We start from the raw sequence: 27,868 nt of genomic DNA, 5'->3' as shown, positions 1-27,868 counted from the left end.
CCTATTAATGGCACCAGGTCTTTTTGAAAACACACAGCTGGATGGCTGCCATTTACAAATGACTGTACTGTATTTATAAAGCAGACTCGCCTCTCGGCCCGGACATAAATCACGAGCTGGAGCCAAAGTTAATCGTTTTCGGTTTGTTAGAATAGACCAATCGGTATAAGGGAATTATCAAATCTAATTTATTCTCCAGTAATCATAATACTGCCATTTATAGTGAAGTGTTCTGATAAATGCGTCTTTGCCAAACTAAGTTATCTTTATAAATGAGCAGCCGCTGTTACATCAAATGCAGGAGAAAATGGAGATATTCATTAGGGTAAGTTGGTGTGTCTCCAGAAGATGGCTGGTCATCAGGTACAACCATTATTTTTGCTTTACTTCTTGGCCAGCGTGAACAGAGCCATATTTCCTATAAACGTGTTCTTTGATTATATGACATGGTTATCACCTTCTTTTTGGGATACCATATCAGGTAGTAACATTGGGCCATGCATGGTCAGCTTAAAGGGGTGTTCCATTTTTGAAAAAAAACTAATTTGATACATGTCAGTAAACATTAGCAGAACTTTGGGACCAGGAAAATACACTAAACAAAAGGTATTGGACTGGAAAAAAAAAGTACTGAGCGACCACTAGTCCCCTTTTCTGTACACTGGTGGGGTCCCAGGTCAAGGACCTCTATCAGTGTATTTTTCTGATGTTTCAATGTTTTTGAAAGTAGAATACCCCTTAAAAGGGTTTGTCGCATCAACTGTTATGGCAAGTGGGAGCTGGCGGTACTCAAACATTTCCCCTACAAGAATGTAGTATAACATGACACCCATAGAAATCAATGTGTGCCTATGTAATACATGGTGGCAGGGTGCCTTCCAAGAAGAGAGCCGCTCTCCTTTAATAGTAAGGGTATGTTCACACGGCAGCGTCCAATACGCCTGAAATTACGGAGCAGTTTTCAGGCGAAAACAGCTCCTGAATTTCAGACGTAATTGCTCGTACTCGCGTTTTTCGTGGCGTCAATGAATAAATGGAGTCAATGAAAAACGGCTCCAATAACGTCTTAAGAAGTGAAATGCACTTTTTTGACGCGGCCGTCTTTTTACACGCCGTCTTTTGACAGCGGCGCGTAAAAAAAAAGCCTGTGTGCACAGAACATTGTAACCCCATTGATTTCAATGGGCAGATGTTTGCCGGCGGTTTGGAGCCGTATTTTCGGTCGTAATTCGAGGCGTAAAACGCCCGAATTATGTCCGTAAATAGGGCGTGTGAACATACCCTCAGGGTCCCCACTCACAGGGTTATTCAGTTGGGATATCTCCTTCGAGCCTTCCCTCATAGTCTCACAGACCTACAAATCTGCAGATCAACACCGAGAAAACAATACAAGAAACAAAGATTTACAGGGTTCGAACGTTACAACCTGGGACTGTTAATAGATGTGGGACCGTTGGCAGCTATTCCCATGGGTCAGGTGGTGGGGGTCTATATAAACCTCCATTCCATCAATCCCATACCCTACATCTAGCCTGGTGAGCCTCATATCTACAATACGCAGATAGAATAACCAGATGTAGAAGGACATTTCCACTTATGATGAAGACTGGTTTGAAGCTCCAACCATATTATGTATGGCAGGGGCGTAGCTAGGGGGGTGCAAGCGGGGCATGTGCCCCGGGCGCAGATCAGAGGGGGGCGCCAGCGCCACCTCCTCCTGCACTATAATTGTACCTGAGTCGCAAGGACACAGGTACAATTAGAAGCAATGAATGACCGGGCACGTTCCGTGCCCGGCCATTCAGCGCCTTTCCACGAATTAAGCGACTGGTACCTTTTGTACCAGTGACGCTTCCGTCGATGAAAGGCGCTGACTGACTGACAGGGAAAGTCATCCTGCCCAGCCAATCAGCGCCTTTCATAGACGCTGTGTTCAACCCCCTGGAGACCTGCGCAGAAGAGAGCAGGTCTCCATGGCTGCCGGACGGCGTGGGAGCGGGAATAAGGTGAGTTTTAAATTATTTTTTTGTAATTGTAATAGAAGTGTGGCTGTATCTGCGGGGGAGGGGGGGGACGACTTTGTCTACACGGGGGACTTTATCTACGGGGGGGGGGGTGTCTATCTACAGGGGGACTATATCTACAGGGCTGGGCTATATACAGGGGGATTATATCTGCTGGGCTATATACAGGGGGACTATATACAGGGGGACTATATCTACATGGCTGGGCTATATACAGGGGGACTATATCTGCTGGGCTATATACAGGGGGACTATATCTACAGGGGGGCTATATACAGGGGGACTATATCTTCTGGGCTATATACAGGGGGACTATATCTGCTGGGCTATATACAGGGGGACTATATCTACAGGGGGACTATATACAGGGGGACTATATCTACAGGGGGGCTATATACAGGGTGACTATATCTACAGGGGGGCTATATACTGGAGTGGGATGTCTATAGAGCACCATATACAGGGGTGGGCTACATAGTATATAGCCCCCTGTAGATATAGCCCACCCCTGTATATGGTGCTCCATAGATAGCCCACCCCAGTATATAGCCCCCCCTGTAGATATAGTCGCCCTGTATATAGCCCAGCCCTGTAGATATAGCCCAGCCCTGTAGATATAGCCCCATGTAGATATAGCCCCCTGTAGATATATCCCCCCTGTAGATATATTCCCCCTGTATATAGCCCACCCCTGTATATAGCCCACCCCTGTATATAACCCCCTGTGTATAGCCCACCCCTGTAGATATATCCCAGCCCTGTGTATATCCCAGCCCTGTGTATAGCCCAGCCCTGTAGATATAGCCCCCCTGTAGAAATGGTCCCCCTGTAGAAATGGTCCCTCTGTAGAAATGGTCCCCCTGTAGATATGGTCCCCCTGTAGATATGGTCCCCCTGTAGTTATGGTCCCCCTGTAGTTATGGTCCCCCTGTAGGTCGCCCACCCCTGTATATAGTCCCCCTGTAGATATAGCCCACCCCTGTATATAGTCCCGCTGTAGATATAGCCCACAAATAGCTCCCCCTATAGTGCTCCACAGAAAGCCCACCCCTGTATATAGCCCCCTTGTACATATAGTCCACCCCTGTATATAGTGCTCCACAGATAGCCCACCCTTGTATATAGTATATACAGGGGTGGGCTATCTGTGGAGCACTATATACAGGGGTGGACTATCTAGTGGAGCTGTAAAGGATCTGCCAGGCACAACTTCTGTGTATATTCCCATAGGTAATCAGTCTGCACCTGAGTCTATGTCTCTGAGACTGACTCCATCTTCCACCACTCAGGATGGCAGGCTTAGGAGTGGGAGAGCCTATCGCAGCCTGGCCAGACGGAGATAGCTCCCGCCCTCTGTCTATTTATACCTGCCTTTCCTGTTCCTCCTTTGCTTGTGATTCCTCTCGTGTGGTTTCCTGGCCCAGCCTCAGCTTCTAACTATTTGATCCTGCTCCATACTGACCCTGCACTCCTGGTTTTACTCGGCTTGTTCACCACTCTTGTTGCTCACGGTGTTGCCGTGGGCAACTGCCCCTTTCCCTTTGCTTGGTGTTCCCTTGTCTGTTTGTATCGTGCACTTACTGAGCGTAGGGACCGCCCCCCAGTTGTACCCCGTCGCCTAGGGCGGGTCGTTGCAAGTAGGCAGGGACAGAGTGGCGGGTAGATTAGGGCTCACTTGTCCGTTTCCCTACCCCCGTCATTACATAATCACAAGCCCGTATACCTAGTCTACCCTGCTCCCTGACACTACTATGGACCCCCTTGAGACCCTGGCCCAGCAAATGCAGGGTCTCTCCCTACAGGTCCAGGCCCTGGCTCAGAGGGTCAACCAGCCTGACGCTACCATGGTAGTGCCCCTCACCTCACCTCTTGAACCACACCTCAAGTTGCCTGACCGGTTCTCAGGGGACTGGAGGACTTTTCTCTCCTTTCGGGAGAGTTGTAGGCTCTACTTTTCGCTTAAAGCCTCATTCCTCAGGTTTTGAGAGCCAGCGGGTGGGTATAATTATGTCCCGGCTCCAGGAAGGGCCCCAAGAGTGGGCCTTCTCCTTGGCTCCTGATGCCCCTGAACTTTCCTCCGTTGATCATTTCTTTTCTGCTCTCGGACTCATTTATGACGAGACTGACAGGACTGCCTTTGCCGAGAGTCAGCTGGTGACCTTACGTCAGGGTAAGAGACCTGTTGAGGAGTATTGTTCTGACTTTAGGAAGTGGTGCGTAGCTTCTCGGTGGAATGACCCTGCCTTAAGGTGCCAGTTTAGGTTGGGTCTGTCGAACGCCCTGAAAGACCTGCTAGTTAGCTATCCCTCTTCTGACTCCCTAGATTAGGTTATGGCTTTAGCGGTACGACTTGACCGACGTCTCAGGGAACGACAGCTTGAACGTTTTTGTGTTTTCCCCTCTGACTCCCCCATGATGCCTCCCGAGGTCCCGTTGCTTCGCTCTTCCACGGAAGACTCGAAGGTACCTATGCAACTTGGAGCCTCCGTGTCCCCCCGACAACGTAGAGAGTTCCGCAGGAAGAATGGTCTCTGCTTCTATTGTGGGGATGACAAGCATCAAGTGAACACCTGTCCTAGGCGTAAGAATAAGCAGCCGGAAAACTTCCGCGCCTAAGTGATCATCGGGGAGGTCACTTTGGCGCACAGGTATTTCCCGTAAATATGAAACGTAATAAAATCTTGCTTCCCTTTCAGGTCTCTTTTGGTGGTAGGTCTGCTACCGGCAGTGCCTTCGTGGATTCAGGGTCTTCTGCTCATATCATGTCTGTGGAATTTGCTATGTCTCTAGCTATGCCTTTGATTGATTTGCCTAAACCTGTCTCGGTAGTGGGTATCGACTCCACTCCTCTTGCTAATGGTTATTTTACACAGCATACCCCTGTTTTCGAACTCCTTGTTGGCTCCATGCATTTGGAGCAGTGCTCTGTACTGTTGATGCAGGGATTATCGTCCGATTTGGTTTTAGGCCTTCCCTGGTTGCAGTTGCATAATCCCACGTTTGACTGGAATACTGGGGAGCTTACCAAATGGGGTAATGAATGCTTGACGTCATGTTTTTCTGTTAATTCTATTTCTCCCCCTGAGGAGGTGAACACGCTACCTGAGTTTGTTCAGGACTTCGCTGATGTTTTCTCTAAGGAGGCCTCCGAAGTGTTACCTCCTCATAGAGAATACGATTGCGCTATCGAATTGGTACCAGGAGCTAAGCTTCCTAAGGGTAGGATATTTAATCTTTCTTGTCCCGAACGTGAAGCCATGAGAGAGTATATCCAGGAATGCCTGGCCAAGGGTTACATTCGCCCCTCTACTTCTCCGGTAGGTGCTGGCTTCTTCTTCGTAGGGAAGAAGGATGGTGGTCTTAGGCCATGCATTGACTACCGTAACTTGAATAAGGTCACTAAGGAACCAGTATCCCCTTCCTTTGATTCCTGATCTCTTTAATCAGGTTCAGGGGGCCCAATGGTTCTCTAAGTTTGATCTACGGGGGGCGTATAACCTTATCCGCATCAAAGAGGGGGATGAGTGGAAGACTGCATTTAACACGCCCGAAGGTCATTTCGAATACCTCGTCATGCCCTTTGGGTTGTGTAATGCTCCTGCGGTCTTCCAGAATTTCATAAATGACATTTTGAGAGATTACCTGGGGGTATTTCTTGTAGTGTACCTTGATGACATACTGGTGTTTTCCAAGGACTGGTCCTGACACGTTGAGCATGTCAGGAAGGTGCTCCAGGTCCTTCGGGAAAACAAACTGTTTGCGAAAACCGAAAAATGTGTGTTTGGGGTGCAGGAGATACCATTTTTGGGTCAAATCCTCACTCCTCATGAATTCCGCATGGACCCCGCCAAGGTCCAGGCTGTGGCGGAATGGGTCCAACCTGCCTCCCTGAAGGCGTTACAGTGTTTTTTGGGGTTCGCTAATTATTACAGGAGATTTATTGCTAACTTCTCGGTCATCGCTAAGCCTCTTACGGACCTCACTCGCAAAGGTGCTGATCTCCTCCACTGGCATCCTGAGGCTGTCCAGGCTTTTGAGGTCCTTAAGAAGTGCTTTATCTCGGCCCCGGTGTTGGTTCAGCCCAACCAAATGGAGCCATTTATCGTGGAAGTTGACGCATCCGAGGTGGGTGTGGGGGCTGTCTTGTCCCAGGGTAACAGGTCCCTCACCCATCTCCGTCCCTGTGCCTATTTCTCCAGGAAGTTTTCGCCCACTGAGAGTAACTATGATATTGGCAACCGCAAACTCTTAGCCATTAAATGGGCATTTGAAGAGTGGCGCCACTTCCTGGAGGGGGCTAGGCACCAGGTAACGGTCCTTACCGACCACAAGAATCTGGTTTTCCTAGAATCTGCCCGGAGGCTAAACCCGAGACAAGCTCGATGGGCGCTATTTTTTACCAGATTCAACTTTTTGGTTACCTATTGGGCTGGGTCTAAAAATATTAAGGCTGATGCACTGTCGCGTAGCTTCATGGCCAGCCCTCCTTCGGAGGAAGATCCTGCTTGTAATTTGCCTCCAGGTATAATCATTTCCTCGATCGATTCTGATTTAGTCTCTGAAATTGCTGCTGATCAAGGTTCAGCTCCCGGGAACCTTCCTGAGGACAAGCTGTTAGTTCCCCTGCAATACCAGCTATGGGTACTTAGGGAGAATCATGACTCTGCACTATCTGGTCATCCAGGCATCCTGGGTACCAAACACTTCATTGCCAGAAACTATTGGTGGCCTGGGTTGCCTAAAGACGTTAAGGCCTACGTCGCCGCTTGTGAGGTTTTTGCTAGGTCCAAGACTCCCAGGTCCCGACCAGCGGGCTTACTACGTTCTTTGCCCATTCCCCAGAGACCTTGGACCCATATCTCCATGGATTTTATCACCGATTTGCTTCCATCTCAAGGCAAGTCGGTGGTGTGGGTGGTAGTAGACCGCTTGAGCAAGATGTGCCACTTTGTGCCTCTCAAGAAACTACCCAACGCCAAGACGTTAGCTACCTTGTTTGTCAAACACATCCTGCGTCTCCATGGGGTCCCTGTCAATATTGTTTCTGACAGAGGGGTACAATTTGTTTCTTTGTTTTGGAGAGCCTTCTGTAAAAAGTTGGAGATTGATCTGTCCTTCTCCTCTGCCTTCCATCCTGAAACTAATGGCCAAACTGAGAGGACTAATCAATCTCTAGAACAATATTTAAGGTGTTTTATCTCTGACTGTCAATATGATTGGGTCTCATTCATTCCCCTCGCCGAATTTTCCCTTAATAACCGGGTCAGTAACTCGTCAGGGGTCTCCCCCTTTTTCTGTAATTTTGGGTTTAATCCACGGTTCTCCTCCGTTTAACCTGGTAGTTCCAACAATCCTGAGGTAGAGGTCGTTCATCGGGAACTGTGCACAGTCTGGGCCCAGGTTAAGTAGAACCTAGAGGCGTCCCAGAGCATACAAAAAACTCAGGCAGATAGAAGACGTTCTGCTAACCCCTTGTTTATGGTCGGCGATGTGGTGTGGTTATCGTCTAGGAACTTGCGCCTTAAGGTCCCGTCCAAGAAGTTTGCTCCCCGGTTTATAGGGCCGTACAAGGTCATTGAAGTCCTCAATCCTGTCTCCTTCCGACTGGAGTTGCCCCCATCTTTTCGAGTACACAACGTGTTTCATGCCTCCCTCCTTAAACGCTGCTCCCCGTCCTTGGCTCCCTCGAGGAAACCTCCTGTCCCCGTTCTCACCCCTGTGGGGGTAGAATTCGAGGTGGCCAAGATTGTGGACAGCAAGATGGTCCAAGGCTCCCTCCAGTACCTGGTCTATTGGAGAGGATACGGGCCTGAGGAGAGGACTTGGGTACCCGCCCGGGATGTTCACGCTGGGGTATTGGTCAGGAGGTTCCACCTTCGTTTCCCCAATAAACCAGGTCCATCTAGAAAGGGTCCGGTGGCCCCTCATAAAAGGGGGGGTACTGTTAAGGATCTGCCAGGCACAGCTTCTGTATCAACGCCCATAGGTAATCAGTCTGCACCTGCTTCTATGTCTGTGAGACTGACTCAATCTTCCACCACTCAGGATAGCAGGCTTAGGAGTAGGAGAGCCTATCACAGCCTGGCCAGACGGAGCTAGCTCCCGCCCTCTGTCTATTTATACCTGCCTTTCCTGTTCCTCCTTGCTTGTGATTCTTCCCTGTTGGTTTCCTGGCCCTGCTGCAGCTTCTTGAACTACTTGTCCCTGCTTCGTATTGACCCTGGCTTACTGACTACTCTTCTGCTCTGCGTTTGGTACCTCGTACACTCCTGGTTTGACTCGGCTTGTTCACTACTCTCCTGCTCTGCGTTTGGCACCTCGTACTTTCCTGGTTTGACTCGGCTCGTTTACTACTCTTGTTGCTCACGGTGTTGCCGTGGGCAACTGCCCCGTTTACCTTTGTTCTGTGTTTCCTTGTCTGGTTGTCTGTCGTGCACTTACTGAGTGTAGGGACCGTCGCCCAGTTGTACCCCGTCGCCTAGGGCGGGTCGTTGCAAGTAGGCAGGGACTGAGTGGCGGGTAGATCAGGGCTCACTTGTCTGTTTCCTTATCCCTTTCATTACACTATAGTTATATAATAGCGGTAGGCTGAATACTATAGTTATATAATAGCGGTAGGCTGAATACTATAGTTATATAATAGCGGTAGGCTGAATACTTTAGTTATATAATAGCGGTAGGCTGAATACTATAGTTATATAATAGCGGTAGGCTGAATACTATAGTTATATAATAGCGGTAGGCTGAATACTATAGTTATATAATAGCGGTAGGCTGAATACTATAGTTATATAATAGCGGTAGGCTGAATACTATAGTTATATAATAGCGGTAGGCTGAATACTATAGTTATATAATAGAGGTAGGGTGAATACTATAGTTATATAATAGCGGTAGGCTGAATACTATAGTTATATAATAGCGGTAGGCTGAATACTATAGTTATATAATAGCGGTAGAATGAATACTATAGTTATAGGATAGCGGTAGGCTGAATACTATAGTTATAGGATAGCGGTAGGCTGAATACTATAGTTATATAATAGCGGTAGGCTGAATACTATAGTTATATAATAGCGGTAGGCTGAATACTATAGTTATATAATAGCGGTAGGCTGAATACTATAGTTATATAATAGCGGTAGGCTGAATACTATAGTTATAGGATAGCGGTAGGCTGAATACTATAGTTATAGGATAGCGGTAGGCTGAATACTATAGTTATATAATAGCGGTAGGCTGAATACTATAGTTATATAATAGCGGTAGGCTGAATACTATAGTTATATAATAGCGGTAGGCTGAATACTATAGTTATATAATAGCGGTAGGCTGAATACTATAGTTATAGGATAGCGGTAGGCTGAATACTATAGTTATAGGATAGCGGTAGGCTGAATACTATAGTTATATAATAGCGGTAGGCTGAATACTATAGTTATATAATAGCGGTAGGCTGAATACTATAGTTATAGGATAGCGGTAGGCTGAATACTATAGTTATAGGATAGCGGTAGGCTGAATACTATAGTTATAGGATAGCGGTAGGCTGAATACTATAGTTATAGGATAGCGGTAGGGTGAATACTATAGTTATAGGATAGCGGTAGGCTGAATACTATAGTTATATAATAGCGGTAGGCTGAATACTATAGTTATAGGATAGCGGTAGGCTGAATACTATAGTTATATAATAGCGGTAGGCTGAATACTATAGTTATATAATAGCGGTAGGCTGAATACTATAGTTATATAATAGCGGTAGGCTGAATACTATAGTTATATAATAGCGGTAGGCTGAATACTATAGTTATAGGATAGCGGTAGGCTGAATACTATAGTTATATAATAGCGGTAGGCTGAATACTATAGTTATATAATAGCGGTAGGCTGAATACTATAGTTATAGGATAGCGGTAGGCTGAATACTATAGTTATATAATAGCGGTAGGCTGAATACTATAGTTATATAATAGCGGTAGGGTGAATACTATAGTTATATAATAGCGGTAGGCTGAATACTATAGTTATATAATAGCGGTAGGCTGAATACTATAGTTATAGGATAGCGGTAGGCTGAATACTATAGTTATATAATAGCGGTAGGCTGAATACTATAGTTATATAATAGCGGTAGGCTGAATACTATAGTTATATAATAGCGGTAGGCTGAATACTATAGTTATATAATAGCGGTAGGCTGAATACTATAGTTATATAATAGCGGTAGGGTGAATACTATAGTTATATAATAGCGGTAGGCTGAATACTATAGTTATATAATAGCGGTAGGCTGAATACTATAGTTATAGGATAGCGGTAGGCTGAATACTATAGTTATATAATAGCGGTAGGCTGAATACTATAGTTATATAATAGCGGTAGGCTGAATACTATAGTTATATAATAGCGGTAGGCTGAATACTATAGTTATATAATAGCGGTAGGGTGAATACTATAGTTATAGGATAGTGCTAGGTTTAATTCTATCTCCCTCTTCTTACAATTATGGCCGTTCAGCTCAGCCTGTTATTTCTATGTAAAGAGGGAGATAAGCAGCCGCCAGACACCTCTGATTCTTTTTACCTGGTAACACAGGGGATTGGATTGGTAAAACTCCTATTGGGAGATATCAGGAGGCAGTGAGGCTCTGCCCATAGACATTAGATCATCAGTGGACCCCATGAAAGGTCTTATGTCTATTGCCAGCTTTCATCGGGTAGAGTGCTCTCTACTGAAGCACGAGTAAACATGTGACGTTATAAGAACATAATAATAACAAGTTTACATGTAGAAGCATAAAAGTTCTCAGACTTTGACAAGTGTTGAGATATTTCATTTCGTATTTACATTTCCCATGTCAATGAGTAATACTCCACCTGCATTGTTACTAGTGAACACGAAGCTCCTTGTGTGCATTACAACATGTCACTTTCTAGTTGGTAATTGCCTTTATATACTGTATGTATGGAGATAGATAGATATTAGATAGATACATAGACAGATAGACAGATAGATAGATAGATAGATAGATAGATAGATAGATAGATAGATAGATAGATAGATAGATAGACATCCACACAGATGTAGCAGAGTTGAATTTGCGATCTGTTTGTCTCATGAGCCCTGATAGCTCACTGAATTAGGATAACCTGAAGTCCTATGTAAAACCACAGAGAACACATTATATCCAAGCAAATTGACAAATGAGAAACCCAACTCTTTTGGGCTTGTCATTTTTATCAGATATAAATTTGTGATCTTAACTGTACCGTCCCTTTAAGACGTTATCTACTTATTCCAATGGCCACATTCAGTACAATAACACAATAAAGCACGCATATATCAATGTTCATCACCTTCTGGCAAATACTGGTAAGAAACATGCACATACCTACCTTTTCAGCTCATTGATCTTCCAGGATCGTGATCGCCGGTAGCTTTATCTTGAAGTCAGATATACACAGAAAATAACCACAAAATCAGGGCTGGTTTTCCTAGCCTAGACAGAACAGCATGCATGGAGATTCCTGGACTTAGTTTAAGAAAAAAATGAAAAGATGTCTGCGCCATTTCTCAGTGTTGACTCGAAGCAAGAATAAAATGCCTGGTTTGGGGGTGATAAGGGGCTCAGCATTGAAAGTTCCTTTATGGTAGGGGGGGAGGGGTTATACTCACCTGGCTGCTTCATGTAATATTGTTCAATATCAGACATGTCCGTGCGTAGGGCACACTCGAGATGGCTGAGGATAATTTTTCTACTGTAGTAGTATCTCATGCCCAATAGAGTGATGGGCATACAGCACGCCAGCACCAAGGAGTTGGTCACAACAAAGCATATTACTATGGAGATAAGGAAGAAAAATAAACGATACCTGTCAGAAAAGAGAATTTAGTGTTGATTTCGGAATAGAAAATCCCAAATAACAAGAATAAGAGCACAGGTTACATAAGAGAAAATGCAATGCACATGAACTATTCCAATAATAAAAGAATTCATAGACACAGACATATAAAACATCAATATACAGATGTAGCAGAGAGAAGTTTGTCACTTGGTACCATTGAACGTGAAGTCCCAAAGTGCTGTAGTTTTACACAGAACGGCAGATCAAACTACTGCGTTGTCCTATGAGTATGTTCACACAGGGTGGATACGATGCGTAAAAGTATACATCACATCCGCCCTGGTCCCCGCAGGGAATTCCGGCCCAAAAACTGCACCAAATTGTGGTGAGATTTATTAGCCAGACGGTCCGCTGCGGAAAACAGTAGGTAAAAAAACAAAAACAGCCTATACTTACCCTGCCTCAAGGGATGAGGTTTCATCCAATGTGACCGCTGCAGCTTGTGATTGGCTGCAGCAGTCACATGGGATGAAATGTCATTCTTGGAGGCCGGGATGGACGCAGAAGCACAGAGATCTGGTAAGTACAGTTTTTTCTGAGTTGTGCTTTTTGCGGCGAAATCGCAGCTTTTCTGCCACAAAAATCGCAACATCTTTGTTGCAGGTATTACCTTCCTATTGAATTCAATGGGGAAAATCCACAACAGAAAATCAGCAATTAAAAAAATGCAGGTCAATTTATCAATGCTTTTTTCAGGGGGTTTTATGCAGCGTGTCGATGGGATTTTTTCGAATCTCACCCACACTGCAGCAACTGTATTACGCCACGGATTTTCCGCAATTAAATCTGTTGCGGAAGATCCGCAGTGTTTACACTATGTGTAAACTTACCCTTAGGGCTTATTCAGACGAACGTGTGGAAACTCAGACGTAAAAGCTGACGTTTTTCACGTCCGCATTGCCGCTGTGCGGGTCTTGATTTCACGGATCCCCATAGACTTGAGTCTATGGAGGGATCCGTGAAAAGAGAAGAAAAGAGGACATGTTCTATTTTTCAACGGACCCTTTACACGGTCCGTTGAAACAACGGCTGTGTGAACGGCTCCATTGAAATACATACGTCCGTGTGAGGGCCGTTGTTTTAACGTCCGTCACATGGGCATATTCAACGTTCGTCTGAAGTGAGTGATCACGTTGAAAAAACAATGCAGCTCCAATGTGTTCTTGACAAATTCACCTCCGCTACATCACTAAAAAGGACCTATCACCTCTCCTGACATGTCTATTGTAGTAAATACTTGTATTGCCCATGAAACAGCAATTCTGGAACATCTTTTCTTATAACTCTGCGTTGTGCCGTTCCCCTGTTATTCCTCCTAGAAATATTTCTAATAAATTGACAACTGAGTGGTATCATTTTCCTTGTTAAAGAGACGTGTCCCTACACAGTCTCACTGTCAGCACTGATTGGACATTGTCAGTCTGTGCAGGGACTCCTCCCCAACTGGTAACACCCAATTGTTAATTTATCCATACATTTCTAGGAGGAATAACAGAGGAACGGCACAATATTCTGGAATTGTTATTATCATGGGGAATACAATCATTTACTGAAAAAGACATATCAGGAAAGGTGACAGCTCCTCTTTGTCAGTGGACACTCATATGTGTCCTTGTTTGATATGCTTACTTCTATTTACATAGTCTAATTTCAACTAAACATGACAGCTATTCTCTGATTGGTTGGTATAAGTCACAAGACTATTTTGCATGCTTATACCCTTGCACCAATTTTCGGAAATATTCACAAATTATATGCACAGATTCAATATTATGCAGAAACGAGGGAATGCAAGAAACGTAAAAAATAGATTTTTTTTTTATAGGGCGCTTTATAAGACGGTTGTTGATGAGACTGTCTAGAGATGGGCAGAGACCGCACATATTTGTTGGAATATACAAAAAATATTGGTAGGATCTTCCAGCAATCTACAGTCAGTTGATTCTACCCATATCAATAGGCTCGGCCAAAGATCTAACGTGTATGGGGGCACATGATGATGGCGGCTCACTCCATAAGACAACATGAAAATAGTTGGAGAGATGTGTATGTCCACCTTAAAGGGATTGTTCAGTTTAGAAAATAGAGAGAGTGCTCTGTTCAGGATCTTCATCTCTTGGGCAGAGTGGAGAGCGGTTACAAAGAGCGTCTCTCTCTCTCTGGAGGACCTGTCCTGTATTACACAGAAAAGCAATTGATTTCATTGGACACTGTGTAATACTTAGTTGCCCCTGTGGTGGCGCTGCAGGGAAATTGAAGACTTACTGCCAGGTTCCATCTGATCGCAGGGGGTCTAAGCAGGGGAAATTATCTCCTGTGCGTGACCAGTTTAGGCCCCGTTCAAAAGCGTCGGATTTGAAACAGTTTTTGGTGCATGCTTCTTATTCCCGTGGATTTCCACATGTGGATTACAGGAGGTTTTCCCCACAAACACATGTATCCCCTATCCTCAGGAGTCTCATGGAGCACTTCAGGGGAACTTTCGGTCCCCCGTTCTCCTCACTGCTAGGAGTCCCAGCGGTCGGACCCCCGGTGATCACACATGTATCCCCTATCATGTGGAAAGGCGATACATCGGTTTTGAGGGAAAACTCTTTTAACTCCCTAATGGTGTTAATCCTCGTGTGGATCTGGGGCACATCAAGCTGCACATGGGATGTTTTTGAGTGGAAAACCAAGTGTAAGGGTATGTTCACACAACCTGTTTTCGGCCGTTTTTCATGCAGTAAACGTCCCGAAAAACGGCAGAAAAATCGGAAGCAGAACGCCTCCAAACATCTGCCCATTGATTTCAATGGGAAATATGGTGTTCTGTTCCAAGGGGGCGTTTTTTTACGCGGCCGTTTTTCAACATGGTTGCATAAAAAAACACCCCCGAAAAAGAAGTGCATGTCACTTTTTGAGACGTTGAGCCATTTTTCATTGACTCTATAGAAAAACAGCTCCAAAAACGGCCGTAAAAAATGCAGCATAAAAAGCGAGTGGCTTAAAAAAAACTTCTGAAAATCCCTTGAAAACAGCTCCGTATTTTCAGACGTTTTTATTTTGTGTGTGCACATATCCTAAATGTGGTACCTTGTTGCAGAGCCTCAAGGTACCTCGACAAATGTCACCCCACAAGATAACTGGGACCTCTACATTCTCATAATTGTTGGATCTATCAACATCATGGCCACCAACTGAGTGCGAATGTGTTGCAGACCCTCCAAATCCAAGAACATGTTTAGCCTTTCTTAAAGGGAACCTGTCACGTTGAACATGCTGTACCCTCTGCGGGCAGCGTGTGATAGATCAGGAGGAGCTGAGCAGATTGATATATAGTTTTGTGCAAAAAGGTTCAGGATAACCTGTAATTTATTCATTTAAATCTCTGCTCACTGTGGGCTAAAGAGTCCAGTGGGCGGTCCCAACCAATGATTGACAGCCTTCCCGGCATTAGTGCGAATACAGAAATAGCTGCCAATCACTGAGTAGGACCGCCCACTGGACTCTTAGCAGTGATTTATATCAATATATTTCAGGTTATCCTGAATTTCTTCCCACAGAACTATATATCATTCAGCTCAGCTCCTCCTGCTCTATAACTTGCTGACCACAGATGGGACATGTTTGACAGGTTCCATTTAACAATATCCGTCATGTCTTAAAGGAAAGCTGTAATAGAAGCTCAATGTTGTTACATAATAAAACTGAAGAGAAGAAAAACAAGAGAAATCTCCGAACCAGTCAATCTAGAAATCCAAACTCTGTCTAATCTACTTTATACCTCCGAGATCTGACAGGTCTACCTACATTCCTGGAGAGTTTAATATGAGAGCTGCTGTCATATGTGGCCTCCCGACACTCCGGCCTGTTATAAACTATTACATTACAGAATCTGCGACATTTCATCTGTCCGGCTAACAGTGGCCATCCTTAGAATAGGCCAGCAATGCTTATATGGTGGGTTCAAACCACCAGCTGTTGTCAATTTATTCATAAATTTCAAGGAGGAATAACAGAGGATCGGTACACTGCATAGTTCTAAGAAAAAATGCTCCAAAATTTTTATTTTATGGGGAATAGAAGAATTTACTAAAACAGACATGTCAGGGGACGTCTGGGCATCTTTTCTTAGAACTATTCAGTGTACTGTTCCTCTGTTATTCTTCCTTGAAATTTATGAATAAATTGACAACAGGGTGTTCCTAATTTGGGTTGTGTCCCCCGAAACAGTCTGACAGTGTCCAATCAGTACTCACAGTCTCAGACTGTGTAGGGACAATCCTCTTTGACAAGGGGAATGTTAACACCCAGTTGTCAATTTATTCATACATTTCCAGGAGGAATAACAGAGGAGTGGCACAGTCCAGAGTTCTAAGAAAAGATGCTCCAGAATTGTTGTTTTATGGGGAATACAAGTGTTTACTAAAACAGACATGTCAGGAGAGTTGAGAGGTCCTCTTTAATAGGAGGACTGCTTTAGAGGGTTGTTATGGTCTGACAATATGAAATGCATTAAATTTCAGTCCTCCGAGAGCTGATCTCAAAGGTCACATGATTACAGTACGGGACAGTAGTTCCACAGAGAGGCAGGGACTCCTAGCGTCGTACATAACTATGATACTAGGAGCCCGGCTCCCTGCAGTGTGTTCGGTCCGGGACTTGCGGCCGAAATACGTTCCGTCCTTTACGGACCGAACAATGCTCGTGTGAATCCAGCCTTAGAGTCCATGATCCGTCAAACCAGGCAAATGTACCCTGTATGGCCGCACACAGTATTATAGACCTATAGGCACTCACTGTGTCGCCTCTTCATGGGGCATCCTATACTTCTCTGCAAGCAATGCTTCTAGGAAAGAATACCTCTATAATAGAGCATACGATGGAATCCAAATAAACGGAGGTACAGTATGGGTCCATAGCAGTCTATAGGAACCGTATTAGAGATCTGACAACCCATATCCATAATACGACCATGTGTAAAAACAAATACTATGTTAATCTTTGAGAAATTACAAGATAAAGTCATGTAAAAATAAATAATAGTAATATATAATATTCTACAATAAATATAATAATATATAATGTAATACAATATAATAAATAATACAATAAATATTATTATTATTATATAATAGAAACTCCACCAATTCTGCTGTATCCCATCATCTGCATTACGACATGAGGTGTGTGTGTGGGGGGGGAGGGGTGTATATAATCAAAACTGAAATGTCAGCAACTTCAATCAATATCACTCAACACCTAAAGTCAGTAACTAATGCAAGAGCTTAAGACAGCAATTACAAGATCTATTCATTACAAGGAGGGTGCGTGCATTAATTCCATCCCAGGTCAAGGGAATGATGGATAATCTGCACATTATATAGAACATTAACATATTTTTACCCCAATTCAGGCCTTTCTAGCTTAACATGAATTGTCTATGTAGCAGAGCTGAATCTGTCATACCAATGCTTCTCTTCTGCACCAATAATGCAGTCCTATGCAAAACCAGAAAAAAACGAATTGAGAGATTACACATTGTAAACGAAATGACAAACTCAGCTCTGCTTTACCTGTATTTATTGTATTGACGGATTGACACGTGCTGTATCTGCGCAGGTGCAAAGGAGACCATTATTCTACATCTGCATTGTATTAAAGCACCAGGGTGGGGAGAAGGGGCCAGGCTCAGGCAGGCTTGGCATCTCATTGGCCTATATTCAATTCTGTATCTAGGTAGCTGCTTCACAAGAGGGACTTGTAGACTAGACTGACACTATTCCCCTGCACCGACCCATCCTTATCATCACAGCCCTGGGTTCTCTGCATGCTGCAGCCCTTAGAGGACCCACTACAATGCCCACACTGCAGATCATGCCAATGCAATTGTATTTTTTTCCCATAGGCCATGAATACCTGATATCTGGCACAACAATGAATGATCTGCAGCATGGCACATTGTACCAATATATATATACATGCAATGAAGTCACAATGACAGCCAGAAACTTCCCGGGCACACCCCCTACCCCTGGCACCAGCCATCTATCTGCACTTCTTCTTGAATCATGCAAAGATGGGCACATCCCAACCATTATTACACATGGCATATCAAAGCTGATACCATGATGACACAGAAGACTCTGCATCCTATCCTGGCCATTATCACTGAGCTCATATGATAGGATATACCAACATGAAGTGATCACTGCAGCCTAGGGACATGCTAAAAAGTGTCACTTCTGCGCAGTGTTACATGCAACGTCACTAGTCAGATGTAGCAGATCTGACTACAATATAAGAAACTTCTAATGATGGAAATAATGACCATATACATGCAGACACCAATGCAAAAGTTATCAGGTATTCAGAATACAGACTGGGTACCTTTCATTTCACTGTGCTTAAATACTCTGCATCATTAGCCAGCACAACCTGCTCCAGGTCTCACATTAATGCACCATCAGGTGTCCTGGAACTAAGTGTGTCAAGTTATCAAGTGAACCATGACTGGTACACAATAGTTATTAAAGGGGGGAAACTTTCCAAATGACCCTATGGGACGGTCATCCATTGCAGCAGTCGCTGTGGTTGAGTCCAAACAGGATAGAACAGTTTTTTTTATCCACTCCCTCACATATTGATATCACTTTTTATACAGTAGATTAAACCTGTCTATCCAATATTCCCCCCTTATCTCCATTCAGTGCAACCTGACCACCACCCTCCCCATTCACTTCTATAGTAAAAAAAGAGAAATTCTGCATATCAGGACTAAGGAAAAGTTGCAATGATAAGACCTGAGATGAATGAGCATCACCTATATCATGACAGTTTCATGCTGTGACAGTGACCGGCACTCAGCCCGGGACAGGCAGGTGCCAATGATCCCTGATCACAGCTCTGCAGCATTGTATCGAATATAATCAAAACAGTCATTACAATGTATCAACTTCTCAGCATCCGCAATGTGACATTTCCTATGGCAGGAGGCCTGCACTGCAGTGATCATGGGTGCAATGAAGGGGGCACTAATAAGTAATGCAGTAGTGATATTACCCCCCTTACTTACATGTCAGCAGGGCATAGACGCACTGGAGCAGTGGCTGGTATTTTAACCCTCTAAATGCTGAGCTGGGAATCCTTTCTTTAATCCCTTCATAAAATATTCTCCTTGCAGTCTCCTGATCTGAGGGTTGAAATTCACGAATATAAAGCTGCTGCTCCTTCATGCCCTCTTCAGCAGCATCCCCAGAGTGGTTGGTGGTGGGCACTAGTGTGGTAGTGCTGGGTGCACTGGGCAGCAGGGGCCACATCTGAGATGAGGAGACGATCAGAGGGTCTTTATGGGGTCCTGCTATGGAGCTGTGATCATCTGCCAGGATTCCTGTCTCACAAACCATTTTTGGAGGAATATAATGCATGCAAATGGCCAGAAGAGAGGAAGGGGTGCAGAGAGAGTGAGGGGTGCAGGGTGAGAAGATGCTGCCCGGGCACTGGGGATGATGTGGACTCGTTAGTTGGGAAGCAGCAAAGAATGTGCTCTGCATTTTACACAAGTATTTATATTGCAGCAAAGCCGGTACATTCTGCAGCATGGGCGCCTCCCAGGTCCTAGCCCCGGCTTCATATGATGAAGGCTCATAACTGGGTGGGGTAATAGAATAATCTCACTCCCCCTCTGCAGGCACTGGCTTTATTCACTGAAGATTGTCATGTGCAGAAGAGCTCTATGTTGTGCTGTGCACTGAGGGGTTAAATATGTATCAACTATAAGGTAATGCTGTATACTGCACCACGTGCAAACACCCTGCTGTATAATGTACTGGTGATAATAATACTGTATACAGCACCAAGTCCATACACCCTGCTGTATAATACACTGGTGATAATAATACTGTATACAGCACCAAGTCCATGTATGCTGCTGTATAATACACTGGTGATAATAATACTGTATACAGGACCAAGTCCATGTACCCTGCTGTATAATACACTGGTGATAATAATACTGTATACAGCACCAAGTCCATGTACCCTGCTGTATAATACACTGGTGATAATAATACTGTATACAGCACCAAGTCCATATACCCTGCTGTATAATACACTGGTGATAATAATACTGTATACAGCACCAAGTCCATGTACCCTGCTGTATAATACACTGGTGATAATAATACTGTATACAGCAGCAAGTCCATGTACCCTGCTGTATAATACACTGGTGATAATAATACTGTATACAGCACCAAGTCCATGTACTCTGTTGTATAATACACTGGTGATAATAATACTGTATACAGCACCAAGTCCATGTACCCTGCTGTATAATACACTGGTGATAATAATACTGTATACAGCACCAAGTCCATGTACCCTGCTGTATAATGTACTGGTGATAATAATACTGTATACAGCACCAAGTCCATGTACCCTGCTGTATAATACACTGGTGATAGTAATACTGTATACAGCACCAAGTCCATGTACTCTGTTGTATAATACACTGGTGATAATAATACTGTATACAGCACCACGTCCATGTACCCTGCTGTATAATGTACTGGTGATAATAATACTGTATACAGCACCAAGTCCATGTACCCTGCTGTATAATGTACTGGTGATAATAATACTGTATACAGCACCAAGTCCATGTACCCTGCTGTATAATCTACTGGTGATAATAATACTGTATACAGCACCAAGTCCATGTACCCTGCTGTATAATACACTGGTGATAATAATACTGTATACAGCATCAAGTCCATACACCTTGCTGTATAATACACTGGTGATAATAATACTGTATACAGCACCAAGTCCATGTACCCTGCTGTATAATACACTGGTGATAATAATACTGTATACAGCACCAAGTCCATGTACCCTGCTGTATAATACACTGGTGATAATAATACTGTATACAGCACCAAGTCCTTGTACCCTGCTGTATAATGTACTGGTGATAATAATACTGTATACAGCACCAAGTCCATGTACCCTGCTGTATAATGTACTGGTGATAATAATACTGTATACAGCACCACGTCCATGTACCCTGCTGTATAACACACTGGTGATAATAATACTGTATACAGCATCAAGTCCATACACCTTGCTGTATAATACACTGGTGATAATAATACTGTATACAGCACCAAGTCCATGTACCCTGCTGTATAATACACTGGTGATAATAATACTGTATATAGCACCAAGTCCATGAACCCTGCTATATAATGTACTGGTGATAATAATACTGTATATAGCACTTAGTCCATGTACCCTGCTGTATAATACACTGGTGATAATAATACTGTATACAGGACCAAGTCCATGTACCCTGCTGTATAATGTACTGGTGATAATAATACTGTATACAGCACCAAGTCCATGTACCCTGCTGTATAATACACTGGTGATAATAATACTGTATACAGCACCAAGTCCATGTACCCTGCTGTATAATGTACTGGTGATAATAATACTGTATACAGCACCACGTCCATGTACCCTGCTGTATAACACACTGGTGATAATAATACTGTATACAGCATCAAGTCCATACACCTTGCTGTATAATACACTGGTGATAATAATACTGTATACAGCACCAAGTCCATGTACCCTGCTGTATAATACACTGGTGATAATAATACTGTATACAGCACCAAGTCCTTGTACCCTGCTGTATAATGTACTGGTGATAATAATACTGTATACAGCACCAAGTCCATGTACCCTGCTGTATAATACACTGGTAATAATAATACTGTATACAGGACCAAGTCCATGTACCCTGCTGTATAATGTACTGGTGATAATAATACTGTATACAGCACCACGTCCATGTACCCTGCTGTATAACACACTGGTGATAATAATACTGTATACAGCATCAAGTCCATACACCTTGCTGTATAATACACTGGTGATAATAATACTGTATACAGCACCAAGTCCATGTACCCTGCTGTATAATACACTGGTGATAATAATACTGTATATAGCACCAAGTCCATGAACCCTGCTATATAATGTACTGGTGATAATAATACTGTATATAGCACTTAGTCCATGTACCCTGCTGTATAATACACTGGTGATAATAATACTGTATACAGGACCAAGTCCATGTACCCTGCTGTATAATGTACTGGTGATAATAATACTGTATACAGCACCAAGTCCATGTACCCTGCTGTATAATACACTGGTGATAATAATACTGTATACAGCACCAAGTCCATGTACCCTGCTGTATAATGTACTGGTGATAATAATACTGTATACAGCACCAAGTCCATGTACCCTGCTGTATAATGTACTGGTGATAATAATACTGTATACAGCACCACGTCCATGTACCCTGCTGTATAACACACTGGTGATAATAATACTGTATACAGCATCAAGTCCATACACCTTGCTGTATAATACACTGGTGATAATAATACTGTATACAGCACCAAGTCCATGTACCCTGCTGTATAATACACTGGTGATAATAATACTGTATACAGCACCAAGTCCTTGTACCCTGCTGTATAATACACTGGTGATAATAATACTGTATATAGCACCAAGTCCATGAACCCTGCTATATAATGTACTGGTGATAATAATACTGTATACAGCACTTAGTCCATGTACCCTGCTGTATAATACACTGGTGATAATAATACTGTATACAGGACCAAGTCCATGTACCCTGCTGTATAATGTACTGGTGATAATAATACTGTATACAGCACCAAGTCCAAGTACCCTGCTGTATAATACACTGGTGATAATAATACTGTATACAGCACCAAGTCCATGTACCCTGCTGTATAATACACTGGTGATAATAATACTGTATACAGCACCAAGTCCATGTACCCTGCTGTATAATGTACTGGTGATAATAATACTGTATACAGCACCAAGTCCATGTACCCTGCTGTATAATGTACTGGTGATAATAATACTGTATACAGCACCAAGTCCATGTACCCTGCTGTATAATACACTGGTGATAATAATACTGTATACAGCACCAAGTCCATGTACCCTGCTGTATAATGTACTGGTGATAATAATACTGTATACAGCACCAAGTCCATGTACCCTGCTGTATAATACACTGGTGATAATAATACTGTATACAGCACCAAGTCCTTGTACCCTGCTGTATAATGTACTGGTGATAATAATACTGTATACAGCACCAAGTCCATGTACCCTGCTGTATAATACACTGGTAATAATAATACTGTATACAGGACCAAGTCCATGTACCCTGCTGTATAATGTACTGGTGATAATAATACTGTATACAGCACCACGTCCATGTACCCTGCTGTATAACACACTGGTGATAATAATACTGTATACAGCATCAAGTCCATACACCTTGCTGTATAATACACTGGTGATAATAATACTGTATACAGCACCAAGTCCATGTACCCTGCTGTATAATACACTGGTGATAATAATACTGTATATAGCACCAAGTCCATGAACCCTGCTATATAATGTACTGGTGATAATAATACTGTATATAGCACTTAGTCCATGTACCCTGCTGTATAATACACTGGTGATAATAATACTGTATACAGGACCAAGTCCATGTACCCTGCTGTATAATGTACTGGTGATAATAATACTGTATACAGCACCAAGTCCATGTACCCTGCTGTATAATACACTGGTGATAATAATACTGTATACAGCACCAAGTCCATGTACCCTGCTGTATAATGTACTGGTGATAATAATACTGTATACAGCACCAAGTCCATGTACCCTGCTGTATAATGTACTGGTGATAATAATACTGTATACAGCACCACGTCCATGTACCCTGCTGTATAACACACTGGTGATAATAATACTGTATACAGCATCAAGTCCATACACCTTGCTGTATAATACACTGGTGATAATAATACTGTATACAGAACCAAGTCCATGTACCCTGCTGTATAATACACTGGTGATAATAATACTGTATACAGCACCAAGTCCTTGTACCCTGCTGTATAATACACTGGTGATAATAATACTGTATATAGCACCAAGTCCATGAACCCTGCTATATAATGTACTGGTGATAATAATACTGTATACAGCACTTAGTCCATGTACCCTGCTGTATAATACACTGGTGATAATAATACTGTATACAGGACCAAGTCCATGTACCCTGCTGTATAATGTACTGGTGATAATAATACTGTATACAGCACCAAGTCCATGTACCCTGCTGTATAATACACTGGTGATAATAATACTGTATACAGCACCAAGTCCATGTACCCTGCTGTATAATGTACTGGTGATAATAATACTGTATACAGCACCAAGTCCATGTACCCTGCTGTATAATGTACTGGTGATAATAATACTGTATACAGCACCAAGTCCATGTACCCTGCTGTATAATACACTGGTGATAATAATACTGTATACAGCACCAAGTCCATGTACCCTGCTGTATAATGTACTGGTGATAATAATACTGTATACAGCACCAAGTCCATGTACCCTGCTGTATAATACACTGGTGATAATAATACTGTATACAGCACCAAGTCCATGTACTCTGTTGTATAATACACTGGTGATAATAATACTGTATACAGCACCAAGTCCATGTACCCTGCTGTATAATACACTGGTGATAATACTGTATACAGCACCAAGTCCATGTACCCTGCTGTATAATGTACTGGTGATAATAATACTGTATACAACACCAAGTCCATGTACCCTGCTGTATAATACACTGGTGATAATAATACTGTATACTGCACCACGTCCATGTACCCTGCTGTATAATACACTGGTGATAATAATACTGTATACAGCACCAAGTCCATGTACCCTGCTGTATAATGTACTGGTGATAATAATACTGTATACAACACCAAGTCCATGTACCCTGCTGTATAATGAACTGGTGATAATAATACTGTATACAGCACCAAGTCCATGTACCCTGCTGTATAATACACTGGTGATAATAATACTGTATACAGCACCAAGTCCATGTACCCTGCTGTATAATGTACTGGTGATAATAATACTGTATACAGCACCAAGTCCATGTACCCTGCTGTAGAATGCGCTGGTGATAATAATACTGTATACAGCACCAAGTCCATACACCCTGCTGTATAATACACTGGTGATAATAATACTGTATACTGCACCACGTCCATGTACCCTGCTGTATAATACACTGGTGATAATAATACTGTATACAGCAACAAGTCCATGTACCCTGCTGTATAATACACTGGTGATAATAATACTATATACAACACCAAGTCCATGTACCCTGCTGTATAATACACTGGTGATAATAATACTATATACAACACCAAGTCCATGTACCCTGCTGTATAATGTACTGGTGATAATAATACTGTATACAGCACCAAGTCCATGTACCCTGCTGTATAATACACTGGTGATAGTAATACTGTATACAGCACCAAGTCCATGTACCCTGCTGTATAATACACTGTTGATAATAATACTTTATACAGCACCAAGTCCATGTACCCTGCTGTATAATACACTGGTGATAATAATACTGTATACAGCACCAAATCCATGTACCCTGCTGTATAATGTACTGGTTATAATAATACTGTATACAGCACCAAGTCCATGTACCCTGCTGTATAATACACTGGTGATAATAATACTGTATACAGCACCAAGTCCATGTACCCTGCTGTATAATACACTGGTGATAATAATACTGTATACAGCACCAAGTCCATGTACCCTGCTGTATAATGTACTGGTTATAATAATACTGTATACAGCACCAAGTCCATGTACCCTGCTGTATAATACACTGGTGATAATAATACTGTATACAGCACCAAGTCCATGTACCCTGCTGTATAATACACTGGTGATAATAATACTGTATACAGCACCAAGTCCATGTACCCTGCTGTGTAATACTCTGGTGATAATAATAATGTATACAGCGCCAAGTCCATGTACCCTGCTGTATAATACACTGGTGATAATAATACTGTATACAGCACCAAGTCCATGTACCCTGCTGTATAATGTACTGGTGATAATAATACTGTATACAGCATCAAGTCCATACACCTTGCTGTATAATACACTGGTGATAATAATACTGTATACAGCACCAAGTCCATGTACCCTGCTGTATAATACACTGGTGATAATAATACTGTATACAGCACCAAGTCCTTGTACCCTGCTGTATAATGTACTGGTGATAATAATACTGTATACAGCACCAAGTCCATGTATCCTGCTGTATAATACACTGGTGATAATAATACTGTATATAGCACCAAGTCCATGTACCCTGCTATATAATGTACTGGTGATAATAATACTGTATACAGCACTTAGTCCATGTACCCTGCTGTATAATACACTGGTGATAATAATACTGTATACAGCGCCAAGTCCATGTACCCTGCTGTATAATGTACTGGTGATAATAATACTGTATACAGCACCAAGTCCATATACCCTGCTGTATAATACACTGGTGATAATAATACTGTATACAGCACCAAGTCCATGTACCCTGCTGTATAATACACTGGTGATAATAATACTGTATACAGCACCAAGTCCATGTACCCTGCTGTATAATGTACTGGTGATAATAATACTGTATACAGCACCAAGTCCATGTACCCTGCTGTATAATGTACTGGTGATAATAATACTGTATACAACACCAAGTCCATGTACCCTGCTGTATAATGTACTGGTGATAATAATACTGTATACAGCACCAAGTCCATGTACCCTGCTGTATAATGTACTGGTGATAATAATACTGTATACAGCACCAAGTCCATGTACCCTGCTGTATAATACACTGTTGATAATAATACTTTATAAAGCACCAAGTCCATGTACCCTGCTGTATAATACACTGGTGATAATAATACTGTATACAACACCAAGTCCATGTACCCTGCTGTATAATACACTGGTGATAATACTGTATACAGCACCAAGTCCATGTACCCTGCTGTATAATGTACTGGTGATAATAATACTGTATACAACACCAAGTCCATGTACCCTGCTGTATAATACACTGGTGATATAATACTGTATACAGCACCAAGTCCATGTACCCTGCTGTATAATGTACTGGTGATAATAATACTGTATACAGCACCAAGTCCATGTACCCTGCTGTAGAATGCGCTGGTGATAATAATACTGTATACAGCACCAAGTCCATACACCCTGCTGTATAATACACTGGTGCTAATAATACTGTATACAGCACCAAGTCCATGTACCCTGCTGTATAATACACTGGTGATAATAATACTGTATATAGCACCACGTGCAAACACCCTGCTGTATAATGTACTGGTGATAATAATACTGTATACAGCACCAAGTCCATGTACTCTGTTGTATAATACACTGGTGATAATAATACTGTATACAGCACCACGTCCATGTACCCTGCTGTATAATGTACTGGTGATAATAATACTGTATACAGCACCACGTCCATGTACCCTGCTGTATAATACACTGGTGATAATAATACTGTATACAGCACCAAGTCCATGTACCCTGCTGTATAATGTACTGTTGATAATAATACTGTATACTGCACCAAGTCCATGCACCCTGCTGTATAATCTACTGGTGATAATAATACTGTATACAGCACCAAGTCCATGTACCCTGCTGTATAATACACTGGTGATAATAATACTGTATACAGCACCAAGTCCATGTACCCTGCTGTATAATGTACTGGTGATAATAATACTGTATACTGCACCACGTCCATGTACCCTGCTGTATAATACACTGGTGATAATAATACTGTATACAGCATCAAGTCCATACACCTTGCTGTATAATACACTGGTGATAATAATACTGTATACAGCACCAAGTCCATGT

General features: G+C 42.7%; 1 protein-coding gene across 1 annotated transcript in view; it reads right to left on the bottom strand.

Moving 5' to 3' along the window:
- The window catches only part of NAT8L (N-acetyltransferase 8 like), a 56,101-nt gene extending 36,666 nt beyond the window's left edge, over window positions 1-19,435 (bottom strand). The window contains exons 1-2 of the mRNA XM_075857021.1: window positions 18,990-19,435; window positions 11,703-11,867 (exon numbers count right to left, since the gene is read on the bottom strand). Coding sequence (XP_075713136.1) covers window positions 11,703-11,867; window positions 18,990-19,341 — 517 coding nt within the window. The 5' untranslated portion in view covers window positions 19,342-19,435. The remainder of the gene's footprint in view (window positions 1-11,702; window positions 11,868-18,989) is intronic.
- Window positions 19,436-27,868: the final 8,433 nt, after the last annotated feature.

The sequence above is a fragment of the Rhinoderma darwinii genome, chromosome 1, assembly GCF_050947455.1.
Source record: "Rhinoderma darwinii isolate aRhiDar2 chromosome 1, aRhiDar2.hap1, whole genome shotgun sequence".
Lineage (NCBI taxonomy): Eukaryota > Metazoa > Chordata > Amphibia > Anura > Rhinodermatidae > Rhinoderma > Rhinoderma darwinii.
The sequence above is the reverse complement of the archived record's forward strand: the minus strand, read 5'-3'. Positions and strand labels throughout refer to the sequence as shown.